The sequence below is a fragment of the Prionailurus bengalensis genome, chromosome A1 (assembly GCF_016509475.1).
Source record: "Prionailurus bengalensis isolate Pbe53 chromosome A1, Fcat_Pben_1.1_paternal_pri, whole genome shotgun sequence".
In the NCBI taxonomy this organism is placed as follows: Eukaryota; Metazoa; Chordata; class Mammalia; order Carnivora; family Felidae; genus Prionailurus; species Prionailurus bengalensis.
This window is the reverse complement of record NC_057343.1, coordinates 189976927-189999560: the sequence shown is the minus strand read 5'-3', so window position 1 is coordinate 189999560 and position 22634 is coordinate 189976927. Positions and strand designations below refer to the sequence as shown.

The following is a 22634-nucleotide window of genomic DNA, read 5'->3' as shown; positions in this document are numbered from 1 at the left end:
GCCTATCAGAATCACATTCCTTCAGTTCACTAGAGACTATGCCAGGGACTACTAATTTCTCTCAGCACCATGCCCATGACTTCTGCCCGTCCTTGGCAATTCAAAAGGTATGACAAACCTTCTCAGGCAACATGTGACACAAAGGCAGTTCTGAGTAGAGGGAAGTTCGATGTACTTTTCCCCCCCTTCCACTACGATTTCTTCAGAATTTGATCTTACAACAATACCTCATTTCCTTTATTATTATTTCTGGAAAGGACAGTTTGTTGAATTTGTTTAGGTTTAAATATAAGACAATTGTTAAATTTAGGACTTATTTTGAAAATTGCCAAGTTCAATATTTACATATGTCAGTGCCTTTCAGGGATAGGTAATAGTCAGAGACAACCACTCATGATGAGATGTCTAGAATAGAAGAACTTTTATAAAATTCCTACTGAAATATGACTATTGATGAAATATTCTGACAAATATAAACAACAATTGCAATTTTGTGCAATGTTATGACATACCATAAATAAGCACAGTTGCAAATGAATGAAATACGTAAGCTTCGAAAAATAAAGTAGTATTTTATGAACGCGACATTCTGTAGCTTCCCATTCCCCAGAACTGTTCTAATTTCTTAGAAGCGATTTAACACATGCTCCTTGTATGTTCGGTGTACCATTCTGGGTGTTGTTGGAGATACAGAGCTCACGGGTTTCCCTAGACCCAAATCCAGAAAACACAAGAGTTCTACCCTTCCCTGAGGCTGATCTCACACAAGGTGAAATGAAGAGCAAAGCAAGACCCAGATGGCCAGAGTAGTAGCAGAAAAGCCACTGGAATCAGAGCCAGGGACTTGGCTTAAGGTCCTGGTTCTGAGGCTAATTAGATCTTTGGGCAATGTTACTGGCTTCACCTTTCTCATCTGTAAAATGAAGGGACTAGACTGTAATCTCTGAGAGTCTCTTCAGTTCAAAGGGAAACTTGGTCATTCCTACAAGAACTTAGATTCTTCTGAAAACCTTCCCTTGAGACCTGGCCAGGTTATTACTTTGATGAAGCTAAACTTTACATTCTCCGTATCTGTGAAATGGGTGCAAAAACCCCTACCTATCTCACAGTGTTGCTGTCATGGAAACTAAAGCAATGTAGGTCAAAGAGCTCTCTACATGCCAAAAGAGCTGAACACTGTAAAATCTTTATTTCATTCCCTCAAAGAGGTAGATGAGTGATAGAATTAGTGTTAGCCTTCCCAAAGTTATGTATGTCTTTAGAAAAGATCAAAGGCTCTTAGTTAAAGGAATGAGACTCTAACAGGAGAATTCTAAGCACCAGCTAGGTTTGGGTGGAAAAACTTTACCTGCATTCTTAAAAGCTGAATTCTTAAAAGCTCTGCAAATATTCCTTATTGTTTTTATTTATTTTTTTTTATAGATTTTTTTTAACTTTTTTTTTCAACATTTTTTATTTATTTTGGGACAGAGAGAGACAGAGCATGAACGGGGGAGGGGCAGAGAGAGAGGGAGACACAGAATCGGAAACAGGCTCCAGGCTCTGAGCCATCAGCCCAGAGCCTGACGCGGGGCTCGAACCCACGGACCGCGAGATCGTGACCTGGCTGAAGTCGGACGCTTAACCGACTGCGCCACCCAGGCGCCCCTCCTTATTGTTTTTAAATACGGCTGTTTAATCAAACCCCAGGGAGACTTTTCTGGTGGAACTCAGACTTGCCCAAGCTACAAAGAGTATCTAAGTGGGGAGAAGAGAGGGTCAGTAAGCAAATGTTCTGTTAATGAATAAAGATCCCACTGAAAACTCTCATGTTGATTTAGACCCACCAGCAGAAGCACAAAGCTAGCTTAATAAACCATGGGATGTGAAAAATTCACTGTGATGGGGCATACCAGAGAAGTCCCCTGCTAAAGGGGGCGTGTGGGAAGTTCGCAGTCCACCCACAGCCCTGTCTCGAAACCAGACAGATGAAGCTGTCTGCTAGAAAATCGAGATTCCCTTTCACTTTTCCACAATTGAAAAGTTGTTTGTGGGAGGCCCCTGGAATCATTTATAACTGAAAGAACAAGAGAAGCCACCTTCAAATTCCAGTTTCAATAGGCCTGAAATCCTTCTGGAAACCTAAAGCGACTGCACCATTTGGTATCCCCAGAGAACGTGAGCAACAGATAAAACTCATCCAACCCAGTGGAAAGAAGGGTCACTGTAGAGCTTGGACTAACCTCTTAGTAACATTCAGTCACTGCCACAACCTTCCCTTTTCTGTCATTTCCATGTACCGTAGAACTTGAATTCATAATCCATACCCCTGTTTTAAATCCCCACCTCTAAGGGAGCCTGTAAGAAATACTGACCTGTTTGTGTCAAAAACCTTCCAAACGATTACAGGGAAAGCACTGAGGGAGAGTTCTTTCCCCCACAATCAGGAGGCTGCATACCTGGTTTATAGGAGTTGCTAGTTCTCATGACCTCCTAATCCCCAGGGAACAGTCTAAGGGCACAGCTACTCCTACCAGGGTAAGCCCCCATTTCAGTCGGACCTCCTCACACAACTTTACTCCTAATTTCTGCAAAATCTCGGTGGTAACTGAAGCCCAGCAAGTACTCATAGGTATACAAACAAAAGCTTGCTACAACCACTATGTGTGGGAAACTGAGGAATACCCAGGCAGTCTACTCGGAGCAGCAGACAGAAATACAAAGACATATAATGTGACACGGTTTCCTGATATTCAGAATACCAAACTTCCATGATACATCAAAGAATCAGGCCTAATTCTGCCCTTATTATCTTGGGTACGTCATGATTAATGTTGCAGAAACATTTTTAAGCCACTGTCTATCAGCAATTTGATGAAAGAAAAATCTAACGTCTCACAAGTAATGTTGAAAGCACCATGATTTGAAAGAAACTACTATTAGTAAACTAAACTGCACTCTAAATAAAGAAAATTACTGCTGTTAAGACATACTGTTCTGAGAATTATCAGGAAGAGTACCAAAATGCTAACACTGCTGTATATAAGAAATTATTCAAGTATGCATTTGAGCAATTCTGCATTTTAATTTAACCCTTTGAAACATTAATCAAACCGTGGCTAATTATAGGAATTAAGGAATTAAACGATGGAATCTTCTAAAAGATATTATTTAAAAGGCAGTTTATACAATTACTTGTATAGATGTTTGCTTTAAAGAGGAAAACAGTTCTACTGTAATGAAAAGGGTCTTAGAAAATTAAATTAACAAGGGGGGACCAGGCTGATATGAAACTAAATTAGCATCAAATGCAAATTACAGGGTACTTAATGGTAGAAACAGGTGCAGAGAAGAACCCTAAATGAGATAAATGAATAAAACATCCCTCTCCACAAATGTGGAAGCTGACACAAAGTCAATGATATGAATAATTCAGCAGCCTCCACACTGCTGTTGAGGTCAGCCTGCCTTGACCTTTGAAACAGGAAGTAAAATTCGGTTCAAATTTGAGTGACTGGAAATATAACAGTTATTTGTTTTTTATATTAAAAAACCCACAGAATTTTCCTTAAATACAGATATAGCAAATATACAATAGAATTACAGTTTGAACTAAAGAGACATTACATAATCAGAGTACTTGGTAAACAAATAAACAAAAAATCGTTAGATAGGATTTTACCCAAACCGTGTTTCAATACAGAAATTCTAAAAATAAAACAAGTAAAAGCATATTTACCGGAGCTTAGCTTACTGATCACACTCCCTGTGAGAATAAATATCTAAATATTTCCCATTTCTTCAAACAATTTTGTTGTGCTGATGTCAATGTAAGAAATAGTTTTAATTAGCCAGGTATTTTTATTAATAATACAAAATAATCTCTCACATTTGTAAGACAAAATTTTGTTAAAGTAGATTTTTAAAAATCTTTACGAAGCTGCTCTTTTTTTTTAATCCTTCAAACCCTGATTTAAGAAATGTTGCAGCCCTCAAATTAGTTTATCTTATAAAAATGCAACCCCAGTCTAAAAACAAATCATTCTCATAAGTGGATATCTACTGTGATTTTATGTCTTTTATGCTTTTCTCGTTCTTTGCATGCTTCAAAAGTGTTTTGTACAGTCAACTAGTGAAAGTACTTTCCTCATTTCAAATTGAATTTGGTGCTGCTAGAGATTAACATGGTATGACAACAAACCAATTTCTACAAGGTAGAAAGACAGCAAAATATATATAGTATATCACTCTCATTCTTATTTTACAGGATGGCATAAAAGATGTTTGATAATAGTGGTTATCTCTGCCCTCCAATTGGTTCTATTAATGGGACCCACAACTTGGCTATCTACCTTTCATCTATCTACTGTGCTTGTCAGATAAAAGATTATGTTGAAAGATGAGCTTAATTTTATTTTCTAGATTTAGAGAGGGTTAGAGCCACACACACACACACACACACACACACACACACACCAGCCATCTATGAGAGCTCAGTGGTAAACTCGATCTACAATATAATTACCATAGGAAGAAGTTTGAGATATGCTTTTTCTAATTCCAAGTGTTCAGCAGAGGCAAAATTAAAGATGCAGGGTGTGTTGTTTTTTTTAATTATTATTATTATTATCGTATCGGCAAAATCACTCCTCACTCGACATTTAATAAAGGGTGATAGACCAAACATTGCTGATTTGGGGCTTGGCGTAATGACCGACCTGAGTGAAGGTTTGTGTACAAAGTGGCTCCCCATTAAATAAGGGCTCTGTGGAACCAGCTGGTTCTCATTTTGAAACAACCGGTTTCTCTATCCCCAAGTGCTAAAGAAAATAATCCCTGCAATCTATGACTACACACTTTCACAGAGGCAGCAATGAGAATTTGATTGTGGAGATAATTAAAGTCATTCCTGGAACTTCCATGAAAAAAAGGGGGGGGGGGTGGCCGAGGTGGGTCAAAAGAAAGAATAGTCAATGATAGTGTTTAAAATTAAACTATGACAAATCATTCGGAGTGGGGAAGAGAGAGAAGGAACCCCCACCCTTCACAGAATTCACTTGAATTGGCTCTATTTTCTTCTCCACTGGGCTGCTCCAAGGGGAGGCCCGAGATGCCATTAGTTAGGGCCACAGCCCCCAGTGTCCGGCTTGGATACAAGAATCGAAACACACCCCAAGAAACTTCCTATTACTGATGACACATCATGATGAGATTTTTAAGTTTCAACCCTAAATAAGATACCCAGAGAGGAATCCATCTGGATTCTTCAAAAGTCACCCAGATTGATCTGAGATTGTTTCGACATTAAAAAAGAAGAACAAGAAGAAATCAGACATTTCAAGGCATTCCTCTCAATCTCGAGGAGAGCTTGTTTTTTGTTTTCATTTTGTTCTGTTTAATGCTATGCTGCTCAAGAAGAGCCCATGCTCATATAGCCTGAATGACATCCAGCTGAACCCACAGTCCCTGCACGCCTGCAGATTTCATGGGCTTTGGGGGGAAAACTAAAATACGAGTAATCTGTCTGCACTATCTGCCTCTACCAGGAAGGAGAGATGGGCTCAATGAGGATGACTAGGGGTCTCTAAATTAACCTGATTAGTTCAGCACAGTGCTCTCATGAATGGTACCTTATCTTGAAAATAGGGGAGAACTTCCTTTCTCCAGTAGATGCAGGAGCCCCCTAAAGCCACAACGATGCAGCCTATCAAATGTGAGTGGCCTCTGCTTCTCTTCCCTCTTCCCAGCTAGCAGGTCAGAGAGACCAGCAGACGTGCTGCCTGATTGGATTTTGTGTCCTAAGGACAGGAGGCAAGCTCCCGTCTGCCCAGGTGGCCTTGGAGAAGGCTGGGAAAAGGGATGCCCTGTGGGCAACTTCAAGCCCCTTCTTTCAGAGTCAACCAGGCACATGATGGGATTGAGGTGGGGGACAAGGGGGTTGGAGGAGGGAGAGAGGGGAAGGGGGGGAGGGGAGAGAATTCATTAACCCTTCAGTCACTGGACTAACATGTCAATTATACCTGCCTGAAAAAAAACGGTGAATTCTTAAGTCTTCTAACATTATATAAAACAAAGATACTGCTGAAACATGTTACCCTAATGCTGATTTCACATTTTATATAATAATGGGAACAACAAAAGTTGACATACAAAAATAAAGCTTTCCCCCCAAACTCTCTGAAATCCCCTTGTTTGCAAAAGATGCTCCGTGTGTGTGTTTTAAATGCACGTTATCATGTGTAACAGACATAGTAGTTAACAGAATATATTCTTGAAAATGTGCTTTGTGAGAATGTCAACAGCAGGGTTTTTCACTTACATGTCTGCTCTGTGATTTACTTCATCAATTAAATAGTTAGGCAATGAGGGGATTTGCATGGTAATCGTGTGAAGATTAACATTTTTAAGTGTAACAAATTTAATATTTTATCTTACATTTTCTGTTTCTCATCATTCTTTCATGGCAGTGCATTTTCACTTTATTGTGTAGTTATAACAAGCCTGTCTTTATGCAGAGAGATGAGACCACCAGCTTCAACAACTGCCTTTCTAGCTCCTTTCATCCTTTTCTTCACTTCATAAAAACATACCCCAAGCACTTAGTGCACAGCAGTGAGGCACTGAGCTGAGTGCTGGGGATACAGCAGAGACCAACACATGGGTATCACTGCCCTCTGGGGCTTACAGTCTACCTCCTAAAGAGTTCACCTGCCTCAGCAATACCAGAGGGAACTAAAATTAGAATTTCATAGCTGGAAAAAATCTTAGAGATCTCTTCATTCCAGCCCTTATTTTAAAAATAACATCCATCCTCTATTGAATATGATTTATGTGCCAGGTATTGTGCTAAGTACTCTCCACGTATTATCTACTTAGTCCTCACCACAACCCTATAAAGAAGGAACTATTGGGTCCCCTTATTCCGGTCTTACGGATGAAGAAACCGAGACTTAGGAAAGTTAAACGATCCGCCCGGCAGCCCCAAGGTTAACACTGGCAGGGCTGAGATTTGATCCAAGGTGGTCTGACACCACAACCAATGTGTAGACTGTTCTGGAGACGGCAACAAAGCCCCAAGTTCAACAGCACTGAGTAAAAGGTAAAAGGCAACTTCCACCCAGGGATATTTTTTCTCTGCATCATAATCCTCATCTAAAATAGCAGTCTTCTATCTAAAAAAAAAAAAATCAATAAATTCTTTGTTTACACTTCACATTCCAAATCACTGGGTTGTTTTTTTCTCCCAACTCTGAGGTGCTGAGAGCTCCATGAGGGCAGGAACAACATGTGTCTTCTCCGTAGAGCCCCAACCCTGAAAAGCAGTGACTGGCAGAGAGTAGAGGCTCAATAAATATTTGTGGAAAGAAAAAAAATGAATGAGTCCTCATCCAAGGGGAATTAGTTACCACGATAAGCTTCAGTAAGGTAATTCTGCTTGTAAGAAAGTCCCATGGTGGGGTGCCTGTCTGGCTCAGTCGGAAGACCCTGTGACTCTTGATCGGAGGGTAGCCTTTGAGCCCCATTTGGGTGTAGAGATTACTTAAATAAAAATTTTGAAAAGTCTCATGGCAACCATCACATTAAGAATAACAATCCACACAGAATATATTATGTTCAAATTTCAAGAGCTACCTGACTTCAAAGCACCTAATATGTGCCAAGCCCTGTGCTAGATATTTTAACCCTCACAAGTCTTCAAACTTGAAATGACTTTTCCCATTTTAAAGGTGGGAAAACAACCCCCTGAGGCTCAGGTATCGGTAAGTAGCAGTGAGGGGATCTGAGCCTCAGCTAATCTAAATCTATGCCTTTTCCATCATACTCTGCCTTGTCCCAGATTTCTCTTGGATGAGTGTCTGTTTGTTCTCAATAAAACACGCAATGGTTTACTCATCAAAATAGATGAGGGCATGAGAACTCAAATATTGGCCCAGCAACAGATTCAACAATTTATATGTCATATTATTATTATTTTAATCCCAAAAGCTAAGTGCCAGATCTACTAAGAAATATTGTTTAGATACAAAGGTTTAAATTAATACATAGGAAAGATAAATTGTGGATACCAAGAAACATAAGTGAGACTACATGAAATACTGAAAACAGTTTTTTGGTTTTTTTTGGTTGTTTTTTTTACCGGGCAATTGAGGAGGGGGAAAAAATCAAGCTGAGAGCTAAGAGATGGGATTCTAATCACTTGCTTTCTCACTAATTTCCTTAAGCTATGCACCTCAGATTATCCACTGTAAAATGGAGTTAATGGGTACCCTCACATTTGTATGAAAAGAATTCTCTGAAATATTATACCATAAAGATCTCTGAAACTTTCAAGTACCATTCAGATATACTGACTATAACTCATAATGGTCAAAGATGTTATTCGTATTGTGTTAAGGTGTTCATAGGCCAGGATTCAGATGCCGGTCTTTCAGAGAATATATGAACATCCAGAATTGGACACCCCCACTCCTACAGCCACAGAAAGAAGGACTCTGTTTTTTAAAGATATTTTGAGGTGTACAGCATTCATCTGAGATTATCATCTGGCTTTAAGAAAACACCAAGATTGTATAGCGAATCATGGGTTTTCAATACTGCTTATAATAGTGTCAAAGATAACCAACTATCTTTTCTAAAGAACTTTCTAATAAATAGCAAAAAGATTTCTCATTTTACACATCTTTGATTTTGTCTTTGTAAAGAGAGAGAGAGAGAGAGAGAGAGAGAGAGAGAGAGAGAGTAGGTGTGAGAGTAACTAAACCTGATGCAGGGCCAAAGTTCTTCAAACTTACTTTCCATTCTGTTAGGAAACATCAACCCATATTGCAGTCAAGACACTAAAAATGGTGTTTTAAGACATTACTAACAGATCACAATACTAATAAAAGAGAAGCATGTTAAAAATAGAAAATTATTGTTCTATTGAACAATAATAAATAAATTGCAAATAGCATGATTGCCTGATATTCAGATAAAGTGGGGGTGGGAGGAAAGCATTAGTCAAATCATGGTTGCTCTGGAAAGATGGAGGAGAAAACAACATCTGACCATCAAAAAAGTTGTCAGCCTGAGTGGAGAGCACTGTCCCGTTCAGGCAGCATATTCAGGACACTAGCAGGGACAGAGACCATAAGAAAACGAAGCAGGTAATACCATGGAACAAAACATCCCAACATTTCCCTTTGCTAATTTCCAATTCATTGATTAAGAAAGACAAGAAAAAGTTCTTTGAATCCTGAAATGCCAGGTCATGAGTGTTCACACCCTGTAGCAGGGCTCTTCTGATCTACTCACCCACCTCCCCACGCACATAGTATCAATATTTCGTCAGTAGAGCAGCAAATGAGCAAGAAGCATTTTTTTTAACCACTACAAACTTTACATGAACCAAAATCTGAGAAAACTCTACACAGGATGTACAGTGACCACGTCCCGGTTAAAAATGCAATGTGCAATTTGATTATTATTTTCTCTTTTTTCCCTGCCCTGGCACTGAAAGTGTTAAAGAAAACAATAAAAGAACAAGTAAGTGTACAGGGTAGGATTTACTGGCATTTACTTTTAATCTATGGTCCTTCACTCTGTAGCTTATCGGGCCTCTGTCAGTCCTTTTTCCTCCTTTATACTTCATGAGGAGCCCCCCATGCTGCTACTGAGAGACAGAGCCCAAGTGTCTATAAGCTTTTTGTCAGGTAAAAAGAGAAGAAAAAGGAAAGGAACAAGAGGAAAAGCAAAGCTAAGAGGCATCTATTAGATGTCACTAGGCTTTTGTATTCATGTCAATGATTCAGGATTAGAGTATTTGAAATAATCTTATTGAGAGGAATCAAAGGGCCCACCGAGTGAGAGGCTGCTCTGTAGCATATGGCAAAGGCACGAACAATATCTTATTAAAGATGTGTTGGCTAACACTATTACTTTATATTATATTACAAAACTATTGTGCCTCAAACAGTTAGCAGGATGGTATAGTTACCGAGTGCCATTTTGGAGGTTATTGTGTGGGATCAAGCTATATAATTTGCCAGCTTGTCTAGTTAAGTCTTTCCAAAGTAGGGTTCGCAGGCAAGTTTGGAACTGAAACGAAGCACTTCACCTTCAAAAATAAAAATCCCCAAAGCACAGCAAAGACCACTCTGTTCCCACTGAAAGAGGAGTATATATTGCACGGATGAAACGCCAGTGGCATTATTTTCCCCAGAATCAGGTTCATTAAGTTTGCATCATTTACCATATGTGACCCCCACCCCCCCGTTGAAAATATGCAGGGTTTTTTTTTTTTTGGCTTGATTCCCCTCCCCATGAAGAACACACACACACACACACACACACACACACACACACACACTCAGCTTCACACTTTAGCAGGATTAAGGCAATTAAAATTCTATTACAATAAGTACTGTAACGTTAAAACCTTCATTTGCTTCTGGACAAAGGCTTGTAACTGGAGAGTTTTCAAGGGAGATTTATCTTCATCTACCCACACCTTTAAAGGCAGTAAGCAACCAAAAACAAACCTGTACTGTTCACCATATTTCATTGATTGCAATTGGAGTATTTAGGTCACTTTTATATTGTCCAGGACAGGATATAGTTACACGGTTTATAAAAGGAAGGATGGGACAGGGGATAGGAGAGAATGAAAAATTAGTAGTCTATTTCAGCTAATGCCCCATGCAAATTAAAATGACTAAAATACCTTCTCTTTATATGAAGGAAACTCTAAATGGAGTTTTTAAAATCTGGTCAATTTTTGTTAGAGAGTTTGGTCAGGTGCTGACAGTAGGGAGGAGAGAGGGGAATTTATCAATGGAGAGTTTGCACTTGGGGAGGGGTGGGTTTTTTTCCCATTCTAAGTAACTTCTTTTAGAAAAGCAAAAGCATATTTAATATAGTGATATATTCGCATCACAAACTGACTACACAAAGTTGCTAGATGACACACAGGGGAGTTTGTACTGCATTTCTGTATTTTTCCAAAACGGTTACAAAAGCGAAGTTACGATGACATGGGATAAAAACCCACACCACGAGCAGACACCCGGGCCAGTCACACATACACTGCTGATTCTCTGAAGCTTCGTTAAATACATTTCTTGGAAGTTGCTGCCATTATTTCCTTTACAGGAAAACCACTGTTGTTCATTATACAGTGTCTGCAGTAGTATTACACCATGTAAAAGTACTTTGCATTATGATATATTGTCAGCATATTTGAAATGCATTTTAATGTATCCTGGCTGTGTATTTGGGAATAGCTGATAGCAAATGGAATACAGACTGCTATTAGCTTATTGTATTCGTTATTTTCTTATCATGGTAGTAAACTGCACACAAATGTACAGGGCTCATCTCATATTCAGAATGGTATTATCTGATATGTGATAAAATTTAGAATGATACTCTCTCACATAAGCCTCATCGCTAATAATCACATAGGAATTCCCACTGAGAAAACAAATGTTTAAATACACTAGGGTTAATAAACAACCATAAATTCATGCTCAATGTCGACACTGGCTTTTCACTTTTGGAAAAATGCAAACCTCTCAATCCAACCGAGAAGACAGCAATTATCCTGCCTGAGGCAATTTTAAGGGGTGAATTCCTCCTTCTTTTATTTTTACCGAGCAATCAAGGTTAGGAAATCAGATGGTATAAAGGCTTATCAGAACTCCAAGAAATGCATTTGCACCCTGGTTGTTCACACTCCAGACAGCGGTTTGTGTACCTTACAGTGTGATTATGTTTAGTGGTTGGCCCTTCTAAACACTGGGTAGAGACCAAAATAATAAGAGTTGAAAGATCAATGAAATGAAACTGACAAAAAAAGCCTCATTTGCAACTTTAATAAAAGTATATGCTATGTTCATATAGTTGAAGACTTTATTATATGTCCCACCCTACTCTATGGTAATTCTAAAGTTTTACCATTGTCTTCCTATTATACAGATGAACATCTATCTTATATAAATACATTGGGCCAATTTAATCAGGATATTAGATGTTCATAAGACAACACTGGACTTTTCTAAAAAGTTCAGTCACAGAATCGCAGCATTTGTGCCTTTTAGTTGAGAATGGATCTTAAATAAATTTTTTTCTCTGAAAAACCCTTACATGATTAAGCTGTTCATATGATGTATGTCATGTCAATTTAACAGGTAAAATAAGCATTCTATTATTTTTACTCCTGAATATTCTCTTTCAGACAATAATCATAACACAAACCCAACTTGTGTTACCTAAGTGAAAGTGATCTAGATGTGGAAAATCTTTAGACATCCTGGAAAAGACAGATGCAGGCTTTTATTGCTTTTTGGGACATCCTCGGGTAAGTGTGGCCTGAAGAGCAGTAATTCTAAACAAGCTAGGTTTCTCATGTTATAAAATTCATGTATTTTTTTAAATGTTGCATCACAAGCCTTACATCTCAAACACAGATACAGGGATCTCATAAATGGAAAAGAAAGACAAATCTGTTAAAGTTATAGTAAGCAAATGCAAAATTTTTAGAGTTGTATTAGTCAACAGGCTTTAAAAATCCATGTTTTTAATACTGGCTGTGAAGAACTCAGAACTTGCAGGTTACTCAAGCCACATTATATCTCAGAAGGACTATGTCTAAATTCACAGGAGACAGGAAAACATAATTTGAGGGAGGATGTCACCCTTTATTATTTCTATTTATTAAAAGAGAAATTCCACTTGTTAACTGCTCAGGATCCACAGTACAAGGACACGAAGAATTAAGGACTTCTTTTCTCCCTTTACTTGGTCTATTTCATCAATCACACTGATCCTAAATTGAAAAACCAAACAAACAAATATTGAGCTGTACCCTACTCTGCCCTACCGGAAATGAGCAAAACAAATCTGGCCGGAAACTTCGGGGCTCTGTGTGAAAGGAATCCTATAGTATAATTTGGAGAAAGAAATGTTTTTGTAATACCATCTGTATCCATCCATGTCATTGCTCAAAGATACTTTAGCAAGTCAAGGATAGGAAAATAAAGAGTTTTGTGAAGCAAATCAGGAATGGCTAGTAATTCTAGGTAGATACGGAATAACAGTCTGCATACTTCAGATATTCAGTCCAAGTATTTATAAAGAAGTTTCCACATAGAAAATGGAAGATTTTTTTTTAGATTCAGAAAAACTGGGTTCCCAATTCAGACTACCCTATGTGACTTTTGTCATTATCATCTTTTCTGATTCTTACAAAGTAAACCTAATTAAGAACCTCCCTCATTAGTCTTCCAGAAAAATTAGCACAGCTTATGCTAATTACTCCTGCAAAATTTAATAAACTCGTTGAAATGGGAATAGTCTAATGAGGTTTTATTTATTGAACTAAGATAACTCCAAGGAAAAAGGTTAGGACACAAGGATATGCAATGTGGTAATAAAACTACAATTTATTCAATTTCTAAACACGAATTTTATTGCAAACCTTTTAAATTCAAATATGAGTTACTGTGCGAATATGTTAAATCAATCTCCACCTTAATTTAATAACAGCAAGTCAGTTTTTACTTTTTACTTTAACAATAATTACCACACATAGCCGTTTACCTCAATGATAATGAAATTTGCTGTTATTAGTTCCTGGTCATCAGTTATTAAACATAATGCATTTGACTTTTTCCATGTCTACACAGCCTGCATATCTGGATCATTGGGCACAGCCTGGTCTTTATAATTCTTAATCAAGCCATTTGGCATCAGGCAGGAATACAACCTAGCAGTCAACTTTACATGCATACCTTCTACATTTACAGAAATTGTCCTCTCAACTTTTCTGAAATGACTTGACAAATTTTCACAAATGTAGAAAGAATTTGGGTCATATTTTTCTTACTTGGTTGCATGCTATGATAAAAGAAGGAAGTAGAAACCCATTTTCTAAATCGATATGTAACTGCTGATTTTGTTAATTCCACTTTTCTGATGAAATATGCCAAGCTGATGTCCCCAAGTCACTAGCAGCGAATAATACAGCCAAAATTTAACACAGAAATAGCTTACCCTGCACCACTACCGTATGACCAGAAAACCTCTTCTATCTATCCTATAAATAGTTTTCCTGAATAACCACTGCTAAAAGTCTTTTGACTGATAAAAATAGCAGTGTTCTTCCAAAATCCGAAGGACAAGCAAAGGGAGCTAAAAATTATTGGTGCCCAAAAGGTGACTTCGTGTTAAAACTATGCTAAATCCTAACACAGTGATTGCCTGTATCTTCAGCTCTATAATTGCACATTGTATGCATCTTGTAAAAACAGTTACTGTTGCTACTGAATGCAGGCGCCATAACCTATTTTTGCAAAATATGCAGGGATTCACATCCATAAATCTGAAAGCAAATCAAACCCTAAGCACGTAACGCAGATATTATGCAATCGGTAATATAGAATCAAATTGGAAACTATGAAATTCAAACACGGTTGCCGTCATTTTTTTTCCTTTGCAGCAATATCATGGAATTGAAAAATCTTTTCTATTTTGCCCTTCCTTGTGTAAGTTCTTTTCTTGTTATTTTCTTCTCTCGTTGTTAAAAATGAAAGTTTCACCTATCAGCATAGACAGGACTGGAGCTTTTAAAACCTTTGGCAGACTCAAGGACAAATAAATTCTGAAAACTCAGATGCAAATAAAAATAGCTAAATGGGGTTTTGCATATCAGCTGGCATCACTGCTTGAAAAGACAGTTCATGGGAGACAGTGGCAATCGCCAGCAAATAAACATATGTTGAGATTTCTGCAGATACACTGGGTTTCAGCCGTTTTTAAAATACTCCTCTCTTAAGGGACCAACGTTGGTTACACATTGTTTTCTACTTTGTCAAACCAAAAAGAAAAAAAAGTGAAAAGGATAAATGTCATGAGCAATATCTCTAAAGCCACCAACAGTATAAAGTGCATACTTATTTTGCCTAAATTGTTTGAACTACCCCAGCCAAGAAAAGGTTTTAAGTACCCTACTGGGACAGATGCAAGGCGGCAACAATAGAAGCCACACTAATGCAATCCAGGTAACACAATCCTGTTTCAAAAACACGGGGCCGGGCTAATTACAGCGCTGCTGAGTCAAGTTTCTTATGCCATCGCAACCCGCAAGAACAGGTCAAAATCAAATGTTATTCAAACCACAGTCGTATCAACCTTCTATATCAGAGTCACGGCTTAAAACCAAATGAAAAACTTAAAAGCTTAACCCATTCACAAGCAAAAAAAAAAAAAAAGTGTTTTCATTGCGGGTGGCAAGGTACGGTTCTTGCCATCATCTAAACCAAAAGGAACTGTGCGGCAGAACAAAATGCTTACAGTTTCCAAGTTTTGGGGAATATTTGGGCTGGTCCTTTGATCACAACACTTTCTTTTTAACAGAAGCATAAGAAAAACTTGCTCAAAATAACAAATGGTTTTTTGAAGAGTTGTATTTAAATAAAACAAAACAGCATAAAGGTTATATTTATTTTTGACCTTTTTCATTTGAAGATTTATCTTCCACTGCAGGAGAAGGAATCACATGACTGGCATGTCTGCTCTCGCAGATAAACATGCTACTCTAACACCGCGGGCAGCACGCGCAACTCACTGCATAGTGAACATTCACACGTGTTCGCTTTGAATCAAGTATATTAGTACTCAGTTATCAAGCAAAGGTGTATGCTTTGGGTGAATATTAGAGATATACTTAGTTAAGATGTCTAATTGAAATGTAAGCTTCAGAGAGCTACTTGGCAATCAAAATTGGGTTGAAGCTTGTGGAACCACATAAGTCAAAATCAATAAATCAATGTTTTGACATAAATTACGATGAAGCAGTTTTTCAGTTAACTGAAAAACAAGAAAGTAAGCCCCCAAAAGGTAAAGAATTGGAAACACAGATGGATAGGGTTGTTTGTTTTTAATCAGTATTTCCAAACCCAAAAAGGAACTTTTGGTCAGCTGTTCATTTCCTCAATGAGGGATCCGTCAGTCTAATTTGCAAGACTCTTTTCCAGCTACTGGAGGATGCTAGCTAGCTCTTTTCCTCACTGACAACTGACAGTATCTATAAACCTTCCAGGCCATTTAACTCTCAATGAGTAATGCTATGTAACAAATGGTTTCTCATACATTGAAACATGGTTTCTCATGTTTCTCTACAATGAGTTCCAATAATTAAAATGTAAAATGAATATTTGGAATGCGACTTTGCATAATATGTGCACACACTGACTCCAAACTGCACCAAACAACTAAAACAAATTTATTGTTCTATAGTGATTTACTTGGTCATGTCAGATTAGTAATATGGATCTGTTGAAAAACACAATAATTAAGACAAGCAGGATAAATTAATCAACTTATAATACAGTATGAGCTACCATCAAATGCGGGAGATAACGGTAGAAAGTCTTGGTTCACAGATCTCTTTAAAACTGCTTTTATGCATAAATAAAACCTTAAAATGTAGATGGATTACGTCCAACAGAACTACTGTAGCTAAAAGTGATAATGATTCAAACATTTTTCAAATAAAAGTTAAATATTTATAAGCACCCAACCACATTTCATAAATCACAAACTATTATTATTTTATTTCTGAAGCTTCCTGGCACAGCATGAGGATTGAGCCACAGAAAGTCAGGAAAGAAAGAAATATTCCTTTAAGAGCATGAATCATACACAAAACCGAAGCAATCCAAGAAAACGGGCCTCCAAAGAACATTCCATATGGTTTTCCCAGGAATCGCAAGAGCTCGGCGCAGCTTAGTCATGACCAACAGGCAAATTTCGGCCACATGCATTCCTACCCCTTGCCCATGAGCGACACAAGGCAGGTGTTTCATTATAATGAGGAATAAGAATCCAGTGAAAGTAGAGTGGTCCCTACCTGTCAATTATCACTGGATCTGAGGGAGTCTCATTTCGGTTGCCACAGCTTTTCTTGTCACAACAGCGGCTATGGAGCAAAAACGAAAGGATTTAGTACAACCATTACAATGTAAAATCATCATTTAGGCAGACAGAAGGTTCAAATTGCTGGGTTGCAAATGCTAGAATTACCACAAAGCCATACCTGGCAATCAACGGATCCCTGGGACAGAAAATTCTATGTGGGTCACCTATGGGTTAATGGCCAGGCTTAACCTCTCCCTGAACAAAGAAGGAGGGAGGAAGAGGGACTCTGCTGGAGCCACGACTGACAGCCCTAAGATGGGGTCTCCCCATCACTGCCCGCAGTATTGAAGAGTTCACTGTGAAATGCATTATTATTACATCTACCCAATGAGAATATTCAGGGTTGTGGGTGGCTCAAACGTTCTTCCCTCAAGATCACACTAATTGTGTGGAACGCGTCAATAATGAGGTATGAGTGATTTCTCCCCCTCCAGTCATTTTGTATTAAATGGATTCCTTTTTCTTTTCCTTTCTCTTTCAGGAGAGACGTTTCCTTCAACCCCAGCCTGCCCAAAATCCTAAAGCTCTAACTGTTTGCTTTTGAACCATCTTCATGAGAATAAAAGTACAACATAGTAACGAAGACAAAGAAAAGGCAAGATAAAAGAAAGTGGAGATCCACACGTTCTCTGGCTTCTGTGTCCTGTGCTGGCCACCATTTACGTTTTCTGGAAGCATTATGGACAGTTGATCCAAAGGCTACCACAGCCCTGACAATGGACGCTCTTAATTAGGTTAGGGAAAAAGCAGCCATAGGCAAGAAAAGCACCCACTATCAAAATCCCACCCCAGCTGTGATGATAAGGCTGTCAGTTTTTGTAAAACTGGGATGCTTGTAAGGGGTGAAAAATTAAGGTTTTTGAAAATTACCCACAGTCAATGGAAAACTGTCCATCTGAGCCTTGTTCGCAAATAAAATATGTGTGCACTGGTCAGTCCACACCCAGGGGCACACTATAAAAGCACATGTTTGATCAGTCAAGGAGGCAAGGAAGTTATCCAGGTGTTATACACTGCCATGCACCACAAATAAAATATGCACTTTTCTTCCTTCTTACACAGACACGGATGCGTGCACGGAAACACACAGACACACACAGACACACACAGACACACACACACACACACACACACACACACACACACACACTTTACTTAGTGAATCACAGAGCCTAAATTTAGAGAGCTGCTGGAGACAACCAAACATTGAACTTCATTTTCAGGACCCAGAAATATACTTTTGGATAGAGAGTCTTTCACCAAAGTTGGTTGGGTAGTCTTTCCTGGCTGTAACTCTATCTCTGAGAAGAGAATCAGCTTCCAAATTTGGTGTTAATTCTCTTTGTCTCTCATATCTTCAGAAAGTAATAGTAAGAACTGTATCTCCTTTGTCAAAGCCCCAGCTAAAAGTCACTCTGTCCACCTTATAGCCTTTCCTTTCCAGATTCAAAGGGAACTATTTCCGTTAGGCCTAAGTTCTGCTATGCCAATACTATGGACATAGAAAGCCCAAATATCCCAATACCCAAGAAACAGATGAGAAAACAAGGGAATGAGAAGTACAGTGATTGGAATGCTTACCAAAAAGTAATAATAATTTAAAAACTAAACCCCATCATCCCTTAACTCTGATCCCCTACACCTTCATATCAAGGGCTTTCCAGAGGAGCATGGTGGTTAAAAACACTGGCTCCAGAATCAGACAGAGCTACCTATGTGATCTTAAGCAAGGTACTCTCTCCCAGAGAATCTTAGTTTTCTCATTTGTAAAATGGAACATCTGTGATCCCCACCTCAAGTGCCAAGGCACAGATTCAGGGCAATCAGGGTATAAAGCTGGGCTTTACTATGCCCTCCTAAGTGCTCAATGAAGGGCAGTATCATTATCACCTCCTGCTCCTTCCTTATCCAACCTCCTCTTTCTCCAAACCTGAGCAAAGTTTCTCTGTACTCTGCAGAAGCAGCAGGTCTCCAACCTATTCACAGAACCCACATCCCCTTTACTCAGGGAGAAAACCAGTAGGTGGGAAGGCCTATCTCTCCTCATCATTTTCCTTTTTTTCAAAACAGTGAGTGGGCAACCCAAGTCCCAATGGCTGAACCTTCATGCCAGGCCTGTCTAGACTAAACGTGCTCCAGGGACACGTCTACCTTGTATGATGACAATTTCAAAGTAGAACCTACATGTCTTGCTTGGTTCTCTCTCTCCTCACTGCCATACCTCTCCTCCACATTGCTTTCACTTCTCACTTGGACTTCTGCAGTGGCCTCCCATCTAGCCTCACTGCCTCCACTCTTTACTGCCTAAAACAGCCAGAGTGATCTTTCAAAGTGTCAGTGGGACTATGTCACTTCACTGCCCAAGACCTTTTAATGGCTTCCCCCAGCACTTAGAATAGATCTATGGCATGACATAATGCCAGACCACCTCCCAACCTTCTGTCACTCTCCTCTGACTTGCCAAGCTCCAACTTCACTGGCCAATTTCAATCTCTCCAATATGCCTCACTCAGTCTGACCTCAGGTCCAGACCTGGGCAGGTCTTCCCACCTGGTCTGTTCATCCTCCAACCCTCCCTAGTTAGCCAGTCTCTACTGCCTGTTGAGGCTCAACCTCTACGCTCCTTCTCTGGAGAGGCTGGCCCTGACACCCTTCAGTTTTCTCCTGGTTCTTTCCTTTCAGGGCATTTAACACAATGCAAATAATATACTTATGTATATATTTGTGTATTTTTTTTGTTACTATCTTTCTTCTTCCACCCCACTCCCCCACTAAGCTATATGCTTAATAAAGGAAGAAGCTGTCAATTTCATTTGCCTAATGAGTAGCTTAAGGCCTGAAATAGAAGGGAGAAGGTGAATATTGATTGATTGATTGATTGATTGATCTAATGACTTCAAGAATGATGTAATGTACTGGGGGAAATACAATCCAAGAAAATAGGAAGGTGACAGAGGAAGCCAAGCTGACCCTCAAAGCATTCACGGCAGGTGGAAGGAAGACTGACTCCCATCCCACCCCATACACCAAACCACCTGCCCCCCAGCAAGAGCCACACTAGGTCTGAGACTTGTCCTTTGACTGAAGCACTGTCTTTCTTCATCCCCTTAAAATAAAAACGCCCTTGAGCACAGCCAGATGAATTGAAGCATGGCATAAATAAGAACCATTTCTCTCTGCTGTGCCCCAAGGGACCTAGGGGGAAAGGCAGATGTGAAGAACAGAAGTGTACAGGGAAAGATGGAACAGGAATAAAAGGGGGCAATGAAGGAAAGAAGAGAAAACAAAATGAAGGGTCCAGAGGTCACTTAACACTTATAAAAAAAAACTTCATGCAAAGCATGACGAATGTCCCCCAACAGGTTTCCTGTCTTTTTGAGGGGGGTCGTGTCACTGCACCACACAGTCATCACTCCCAAAGTGGGCATCTTGGGCCCTGCTCTGTACCTGGGGTGGTGACAAAATAGTGTCCATGGGATGAGCTCCGCTTTAAAAATATACAGATATGCACATATATGTGTGTATACATATATATGTATGCATCTCTGTGTGTATTTATACACACATACATATGGAATTACGTGCAGGATTAAAAAGGATGAAGGTGGGTTTTTACACACTCTCAAGGAAAGAAGTCTAAATCAAATTGTGAATCAAGAAAGCCAAGTCGCTGAATAGTATATATGGTATGGTCCTATTTCTAGGAGAAAAAAATGAAGGGGTGAAAGGAGAAGGGGAGGGGAGGGGAAGAGTGAATGTGGCAAGGCCAGTTCACACCCTCGCTTCACTCAAATCTCTAGGCAAAGTCACTGCCTTAGAAAGCCCTTCCCTGACTGACTGCTCCAGAGTGCTCCCTCATCCTGTCTCACTTTTCTCCCTAGCACTCATCACATTGTAGTCCATATTTATTTGTCTGTTTCTTTACTGTCTGTCTTTCCATGAGGACAGGGGCTTAGACTGTTTCATTCACCCCTAGAACCCCAGAAACTAGAACAGAGCCCAGGGCACAGGAGGCCCTCAGGAAATATGTTTTGAATAAATGAAGAGAAACTTCAGAGAAGAAACCTATAGGGAGTAGGATAAGAAGCAGGAAGGGAGGGAGGGGATATATTTTGTTTCCATACTTCTGCAGTCTTCTATTTTGTATTGCAATATTACTTTCTATTAAAAAACTAGAAAAGTCAACCATAGGTTGGGGAACGAAGGTCTTCCTTTAGACTAAGATGACATCTATCCCCCTGCTGCTTCCTAGTTCTGAGCCCAGAGCCAAGCTGAGCAAAAACCAGTCCTTCTTCCCCACCATGGTCTTTCTGGCCCTTCTCTTTCATCTCTTGTCTAAACCTAGCTGCTCCCTCGTTCCTTCTACCGAACTCAGAGAGATCAAGAAAGGGACGCACCGCCTCCACCCCACATAAGACAGGTATTAACCAAACAGGACAGGATGAAGGGAGAACAGATTCACTTGTGTTTAAGGCAGAAGAGCACTCAGGCTGAAACACCACACTACATGGAACAGCAGACGTGAAAGCACTTTAAGGGAAAAGTTACTGTGTTAATGACAGAAATCTCAGTGCAATTATGTCCTCATCACTGTGTGACGGATCTTCATCCATTGAAAATAGTGTTTCTTAAGCTCTTACTGTGCCAACCACAGACATGGCGTTTGACCCCTAAAGTGTGCATCCATCAGGGGACTTGAAGTTTCCTAATTAACTTTGTCACAGAGCAAGGAGCCTACTATTTCACATCCCTTCTCAACCTACAACCCAAGTGGCAGGAGGGCAATGTGGTCTGTCACAGGAGTGGGTACCCAGCACCTGGTATCCTACAAACACTGTGGACTCAAAACAGCATCCCTTTCCCCAGCAGGATCGTGCATCTCTCAGACAATTTTGCACAGCCAGAGAAAATCAAACGCATGAGTCTCTTCCTTAGCAGACTAACACAGGTGGCATATCTCTAGTGACCTGACACACAGCTTCATAAATCAGAGCAAGCAACATTTACATGTTTCCCAGTCATGGGACCTGCAGATCCTCATCTTAGGGACATGGAATCTCTTCCTAGAAGTAGAACTCCTTCGACTGGAGAAAAGCACCACCTCAATCTCTAAGTTTTACAAGAGAAAATAAGATTTTCTTTCCTGTTTTGCCCAGGTGGCTACAGAATGAGATACATGAATTATATGAATAGTCTGATTAACACCGATAAGGGTAAGTTCACACTTTCCCTTAGTTTACAAACATTGTCAAGCCTTCCCACTCTCTTAAAAAAAATTCTCCTTTACTCTTGAGTTAGTTTCTTCACTGCCCACCTTTCTCCTTGCCAGGGTCGCCAACATTCCTTGCCACCTTAACCCCATAAAATCTGGTTTCCAGGCCTCAGCACCTACTTGAATGTCTCCTCTCAAAGATCACCAATGGCTCTCTGGTGTTTTTCTTTCTTCAAGTCCATCAGGATCTCCCCAGCACTTATCCAAGATAGGGATCCATCTTGGATGGGGAGGGAAACACCCTCCTTTTATTGCTATGGCCAGTATGCTCAAGGTTCTTTTTCCTAATTCTTGAATATACTCTCCCTCCTCGCTAAATATGACCACACCCCAAGAATGTACCCATGGCCTCTACTCTTTCTATTCTCCCACTCTTTCCAATCCCATTAAGCCCATAACTTCATCTCCCCCTTTGGGAAAAGACTTC

At 39.6% G+C, this 22634-nt stretch overlaps 1 protein-coding gene across 8 annotated transcripts in view; it reads right to left on the bottom strand.

The window, feature by feature from the left end:
- EBF1 (EBF transcription factor 1) overlaps positions 1 to 22634 on the bottom strand; it is a 390777-nt gene that overhangs the window by 349431 nt on the left and 18712 nt on the right. For all 8 annotated transcript variants that reach the window (XM_043597059.1, XM_043597070.1, XM_043597081.1 and 5 more), the window contains exon 6: positions 16868 to 16936. In XM_043597059.1, the coding sequence (XP_043452994.1) occupies positions 16868 to 16936 (69 nt within the window). The remainder of the gene's footprint in view (positions 1 to 16867; positions 16937 to 22634) is intronic.